Consider the following 6,754-nt stretch of genomic DNA (forward strand, 5'->3'; position numbering starts at 1 on the left):
TTTCTTTTAAATCTTGAAAGGATATAGAATCAAACAAAGAGGAATATGCAAGAGATACCGCCCACAGACAGGACGCAACAGTTATCTCTTCTCTGGTTTAACGCAGAAAAACGTCGGCAGAGGTGTGACTCAATCGCCTGTACCACCACACCCAGCTGCTGGTTTAGTTTTTGGAGATGGGGGTCTTGCTATGTTGTCGGGGCTCGTACTGAACTCCTGGGCTCACGGGATCTTCCTGCTTCAGTCTCCGGAGTAGCCAAGATTATAGGGAGGCCCTCTTATGCCCAGCTCAAGGAGGGTTTAGGGGGTTTTCCTAAAGGTGTGTGTGTGTGTGTGTGTGTGTGTGTGTGTGTGTGTGTGTGTGCACGCGCGTGCACTAGAAACCAGCAATCCCCAGCAGCTGTCCTATCTCTGTCTCCTTCTAAACTGGGGTTACAAGAGTACACTAGACTCTTGGCTTGTTGCGTGGGTATTTGGATCCCAAATCTGGTCCTTTTAACTGCTAAGCCATCATTCCAATCCCCCGCTTTGTTTTTGTTTATTTGTTTAGGACAAGGTCTTATTATATAGCCCAGACTGGCCTCAAACCTTTAAAACCTGAAATCCTCCTTCAGAAGCCTCCCCAGGCTGCAATTAAGGTGTGGGGGGGGGGCTGCCCTCCACCTGAATTCATACAATAAGCATCCCCCGCTCTGCACCTGCCCATCGACTTCCTGCCTTCCACCCCTGGAGGAGCTAGCTCGCTCGGAACGAATGTGTAGGCGTGGACGCGTCCCTCCTCGGAAGGGAACTTACGCTACGTAGTTGATGGCGCCAAAGGTGTTGGTCAGATCTCGCATGTGCTTCACGTTGTCTAGCAGAGCATCAGGGTTCTCCTTCTGTTTGACATAGTCTGAGAAGGTGAACTCCGTTCTGTACAATGAGGAGAACTGAACAGCAGCAAACTAGGAAAGAAAGAAAGAAATGGTACGGGGGTTACAGGTCCTTTCTCACTGGTCTTCTCTGGTCTCTGCTTGCCCCCTCCCCCTCCCGCTTGTCCCCGTGAAACCCAGGGCCTTGAGGTTGTCGGGCAAGCACTGCCACTGATAACATCCCAGCCCCAGGCCCACGTAACCCAGCTTCACACTCCATGCCTCAAATCATCCTTCGGAAAGATTGAGACAAACATAAGCGGGTGTAGAAACAAGGGTAAGGAAACCTCTGCTTTCTTACCTAGACGTGTGTGCTGGGCTCCTGGTCCGTGGGCCCACCTAACTCACCAGTAGGGATGGCTCCCGGGAGCCATGTCTGTGAAGAAAACCCCCTAAGCTGGCCAGAGACGCTCACCCAACAGAGGCTGGGACAGCCAGAGTCTCCTTAGAACTGGGGCTTTGCGGAAGGAAGAAGTTAAAGTGCCCACTTGGAACTTTATCATGCAAATTTAGGAGTTTTCTTCTCCAGGCCCTGAAATCTAAAGAAGAAGTGTGCCGCAGAAACAGCCGCAGAGGACTGGGCCGCTCTGGACTCCTGGCTCCTGAGGCTGCCAGCGGCATAAGCTCAACGGCGTTGAGGTGTGAGCACACGTTCTGGAGACCTCACAGCGCGCCTAACGGCTCAAGCCGGTTCAGGTGAGCGTCTTGGGCCTGCCGCTAAGGGTCCTCCTGTGCGGGTGTACCTGGTAGGAAGTGTTGCTGAGTTTCCTCATCACGTCCCTCATGAATTCCAGGACTTTTTCAAAGTCCTTTTTCTGCAGGCTCATCGAACCGTCGAACAGAAACACCAGGTCCACCTTGCCCTTCATGCACTCTGTGGAGACCACGGGCCAACAGGCCTGACTGAGGGCGGTCAGCCCGCCCTGCTGGCGCCCTCGGGAGCCAGCTTCCCGAGGGAATTTTCCCCACCTGGGGCTGCAGTTCCTCACCCTGATAAGCAGGACGACTTTGTATCATCTGTCCCTCCAGACCGTGGGGAAAGAGGTAGCACAGGCCGCTGAGGTAGGTGTTCTGATCACACGTCCGAGACAGCCCGGGATCACAGGCCTGAAGGAGGCAAAGGGGGAAGTTCAGGCTCCCCCGTGCTATGCTGCGTCTTTCAGGCGTTAGCAGCAGAGACTAAGAGCCTTCAGAACCCTGTCCCCTCCCTCACTTCCAAAGGGTTTTCAGAGCAAAGCGTTTCTGCCTCTAAGGAACTCCACATGCCCAGTGCCGGCGCTCTCTCACGGCGCTCACCGTCTGTGGGATGACACCTCACCCTCACAGTTCACCACGTGGTCCATGTACAGCTGGGCCTTGCCCCACATTTATTTCCAGGACTGCCCCTCCCGACCACACACCCCACAGTCACCCAGTCGAAACCTCTCTTTCCAGACTAGACAGAAGAACTCTTTGTGTTTATGTCTGCTCTGTCCTGTCAGGCTGCGATTTATAGACAGGGATTTTGACCTTCCTATGTCTTTGTATCTTATTACAGCCTTACCCCCATGGAATCATGCCTACAATTCCACACTGGGGAGGCTGAAGCAAGAGCATGGCAAGTTCCAGGCTAGCCTGGGTTAAATAACAAGACCCAGAACCATTAAAACAAAAGAAAACAAAACAAAACAAAAAATAGTCAGGAAGTGGTGGTACACCCCTTTAATCCCAGCACTCGGGAGGCAGGGGCAGGCAGATCTCGGAGTTTGAGGCCAGCCTGTTCTACAGAGCAAGTCTCAGGACAGCCAGGACTACACAGAGAAACCCTGTCTCGGAAAAAAATGCAACTATTAGAACATTAGAAAGAAATGTAAGCAGCCTGATGAAGATGTATATATAGGTCAGTCAGAGGCAAGGTATTAGCAGCTCGGGGTCAACCTCAGCTATGTAGTGAGTTTGAGGCCAGTCCAGACTATGAGAGAAAAGGAGGAACCTGCTCCCACTCAGTTCTCAGTGAGAATCAGTGGGGTCAAATCTCTGATGCTCCTAACATTCTGTCAGATCTTTTATGTATTTTTTTCCCTTCCTGGGACAGGGTCTCACTGTATAGCCCGAGCTTGTTTGTAACTTCGTAGTTTGTAACCGTGCTGGCATCACAGGTCTGCACCCCCACATCTGAGTTCTCCTCCCACCCCTTTTCACCATCTCCTTCCTAGGGTTCAGCTCTATGGACTCTGATGTCATCCTAAAAGATTCTCACCAAAAGGCTTCCCTTGGCGGCATCTGTCACCAGGGTCATTCCCAAGTACTTGGAGGTAAAGTTTGAACCTGTAAGGACAGAGAGACATTGTGGAGGAACCAGGGTGATCGGCTGCGCTAGGCTTAGCCTCCATGTTCCTGGGCCCCCACCTCGCAGCTCCTTCCCCCCTTACTCACCGTACAGGCTGACCGGTTGGCAGGAACCACTGCTTGGAAGGCAGTGGTGGAGGCTCCCTGTGCTGTTCCCCTCCCCTGGAGCTCCCACGACGACCCTGACGAAAAATCCCACCTGAGAGAAGAAGTTGCCCAGGCCTCTGCCCACCCAGGCCCTCTCTTTTTGTTTCATAACCATTCTTCCTCCCTTCCTTCCTTCCTTCCTTCCTTCCTTCCTTCCTTCCTTCCTTTCTTCCTTCCTTCCTTCCTTCCTTTCCTTCCTTCTTCCCTTCCTTTCTTCCTCCCTCCCTCCCTTTCTTCCTTTCCTTTCTTCCTCCCTCCCTCCCTTTCTTCCTTTCCTTTTTTCCCACCCTCCTCCCCCTGCCCCAGGCAGGATTTCACTGTGTAGCCCTGGCTGTCCTAGAACTAGCTCCATAGGCCAGGCTGGAGATCCACCTGCCTCTGCCTCCTGAGCGCTGCAATAACAGGTGTGCGCCATTGCCGCCCGGCTGTGCGTCTTAACAAGCCCTTAAAAGTGATGCAAGGTTGGCTGTCGAGCTCCAGCGTAGGAGCTGGAGCAAAGGTGCCTAACGACCTTGACAACCCGAGCCTGATTTGCTCTCTGGGACCCACACGGTAGAAGCGGAGAACTGACTCCGGCAGGTTGTCCTGACTACCACCCTGGTATACTTGTATGCGCACACCCCAACAGCAGTAATCACGTTAAGAACCTGCCGACAAGCCAATGCAGCTCTCACTCTTCAGGGGAGCTGCTCGGAACCCGCTCCTCTCCGATAGCCAAGTAACATAACTCTAGAACGTTAAAGCTTCTTGCCATTTGCGGTCTAGAAAATTCGAGGCCCAAAGAACGGTCTGTCAGATGGGCCCCTTAGGATGACTTCATTCGCTTAGTCATCAGTTCAAAAGGCGTCTGTGCCTAGGTGTGAAGACACAGGCCTGTTGCCTCTGTCACTCAGAGACCAAGAGAGGCAGGAGGACAGTCAGCCCCCAGCTGGCCACGGGAATTTAATAAGACCGTCTCAAAATAAAACTAAGAAGAAAGCAGGACTGGGGGCACCCTGCCTGTGATCCCAGCACCCCCGAGGTCAGAGGGGTCAGAGGCTCAGAGTTACGCTCGGCTACCGCAGGTATGGAAGCAGCCTGCAGAGACCCAAAACTATCAAAGCAAACAGGGCGCAGCTCGGTGGAGAGCTTGTCAAACGCACACAGACCTGGCGTTCAAACAGCGTCACCACCACCAAACGCCCAAGCTTGCCTCTACGTGCTCAGCTAGGTTCTGAATCAGGAAGCAGGGAGAAGAGGGTCTTCAGGCCTATTACCCAGCGTCCTCATTTTGCGGTGCCGGAGAGCCTTGCTCCTATTGCCAAGGGTCCACCCAGCAGACTCTTGCAGAAGTGGGGGCAGCTCTCGAGACCTGACAAGCCCCACCCCAACTCCAGGGCTCCCTGTCCCTGGGCAGATGTGGAGCGCTGCAGACTCTGCCGGTGGAAGGGAATGGAAAGAGGAGCGACTCACCCATCTCCGACCTGCAACACCTGGTACCCGAAATGTCTTCCAGCGTGTGCCAAGAAGCTCTGCGCATGCCGCGTGTCCAGGTTGTAGCTCCAGGCCTTGGCTGAGGGGAGCAAACCCGGTCAGCTGCTTCCCGTCCGGACCCCCACATACCACGTGCTGCCCAAGGGACCTGTTCCTCCAGACCCCCTCGGGCTCCGGGACTGCCCACACCCACGCAGAGACGGATGGTGCCGGGCCTCTCTCCCTGCAGGGCTCGGACTGGGAATGGGGAATGGGAGACACACAATCTCTTTCCCAGGGCACAGGCAATGCCTCCCAGACCCTGAGGACCCAACTTCCCCTTCGACCATTGGTCAAAGAAAGAAGGGTAGGAAGGCTGAGGCCCGGGAGAGAGGAGCCAGGGATGGGGCCCCAGGCAGAGAATGACCAAGTTCCCAGGCAGGGGCCAAAAGAGGGTGCCCATGAGGCCCCGTGGCTGCTCCGTACCCTGCTCTTCTCTGGGGGGGGTTCTTGAAGCCCAGAACACAGAGCCCCAATGACCCAGCCTCAAGGAATCCCTATACCCTGAGCCCAGCAGGTGACCTACCTCAAGCCCCCGACTATGTCCACCTCTACCCACCAGAATTCAACACATGCACACACGCACACACATGCACACACACACACATGCACACACACACACACAGCCAAAGTGTCATCTGCAGACTTGAAACTGCCCTTCCCTGGCCGAGCTTTCCTGGCAGTCAGGCTCAGCCGCCTGTATGTGGTGATGCAGGAGAGGAGCGAACTCTCCGTTCAGGTGGAGGGAGGGGAGGCCTCCAAAGGGAAAAGACAGTTGCCTAAAACTACAGGAGGAGCTAACCCGGTGGAGGTGGGGTGGTGACCCGACCCAGCGTTCTCTCTCCTCCCATCCCTGGGACCCACCAACCACCCACCTAAGCCCCTGAAGGCCCACTCCGCCTCCCACCCTCTCTTCCTCCCTCGCTGTCACACTTGAGCTGTGTGTGAGTCCGGCTTTTCTCTCCGGGACTCCCGGGTCCCACAGCACCTATGCTACCCGCCCTCATTTTCCTCGGCTCTACCAAGCCTCCCGGTTTCTCCCGTCCCGGATTTCCTACCAAACAGCTGGAGTCCCAACAGCAACAGTCTGGGGCCGGTGACCCAGACACTCATCTGCGCCAAGGAGGGACCTGCGGGTCCAGCCTCAGTCTCAGAGAGCTCTTGAGATTTTCTGGCGACCTGAACAGGGCGCAAGAGGGAAATGGTAATGCCTCCTCGTGCATGGGGGCCCCCCTCGGTGGAACTTTCTCAGGGCCACTAGGCTGGTGACACTGGGTGGGGGTGGAGGGAGGGGCGTGCTCCTGCCGCCAGGGTTGTGAAACCTCGTGCAGAGAGGAAGTCTAGATGCGTTATAGATAGGTTTCCTGTGCCTACTTGCGTTTTCACATCACCCAAGAACAGACAGCAGGGCGGCGAAGCTACCCACTCCAGCTAGACAACAGCTCTCACACCGTGCCCGGAAGACTCTTCAAGGCCCGACAGAGGGGGAGGGGCGCATGGGGGTTTGGATGCGGAGAAGGGAGGAGAGAATTGTTGTAATTATATTATCATCAAAAAACAAAAACAAACAAAAAACAAAACAACAACACAAACAAACAAAAAACAACAACCAAACAAAAAGAGCAGATAGAAGGTTCTCGGGTAACAACCCTAAAATGAGGTTGCCAAACCACAAAGGAAGAATGTGGGTGATAAAAGATGATGGGGGAAAGATGCAGCCCGGGGTATGTTCCATTTTTGGAATGCTAATTTTGTTTCTTCCTCCTCCTCCTCCTCCTCCTCCTCCTCCTCCTCCTCCTCCTCCTCTTCTTCTCCTTTTTCTCCTCCTCTCCTCCTCCTCCTTCTCCTTCTTTTCA

At 54.5% G+C, this 6,754-nt stretch overlaps 1 protein-coding gene across 3 annotated transcripts in view; it reads right to left on the reverse strand.

Annotated features, from left to right (window-relative positions):
• The window catches only part of Itgal (integrin subunit alpha L), a 34,668-nt gene extending 28,520 nt beyond the window's left edge, over positions 1 to 6,148 (reverse strand). For 2 of the 3 annotated variants that reach the window (XM_060366815.1, XM_060366814.1), the window contains exons 1-7: positions 5,957 to 6,148; positions 4,839 to 4,938; positions 3,327 to 3,421; positions 3,151 to 3,218; positions 1,901 to 2,018; positions 1,655 to 1,785; positions 796 to 944 (exon numbers count right to left, since the gene is read on the reverse strand). In XM_060366815.1, coding sequence (XP_060222798.1) covers positions 796 to 944; positions 1,655 to 1,785; positions 1,901 to 2,018; positions 3,151 to 3,218; positions 3,327 to 3,421; positions 4,839 to 4,938; positions 5,957 to 6,011 — 716 coding nt within the window. In that variant the 5' untranslated portion in view covers positions 6,012 to 6,148. Of the gene's footprint in view, positions 1 to 795; positions 945 to 1,654; positions 1,786 to 1,900; positions 2,019 to 3,150; positions 3,219 to 3,326; positions 4,104 to 4,838; positions 4,939 to 5,956 lie in introns of those variants that run through there. The other variant, XM_060366813.1, reaches the window with a different exon arrangement.
• Positions 6,149 to 6,754: the final 606 nt, after the last annotated feature.

This window comes from Meriones unguiculatus, chromosome 14 (assembly GCF_030254825.1).
Source record: "Meriones unguiculatus strain TT.TT164.6M chromosome 14, Bangor_MerUng_6.1, whole genome shotgun sequence".
Classification (NCBI taxonomy): domain Eukaryota; kingdom Metazoa; phylum Chordata; class Mammalia; order Rodentia; family Muridae; genus Meriones; species Meriones unguiculatus.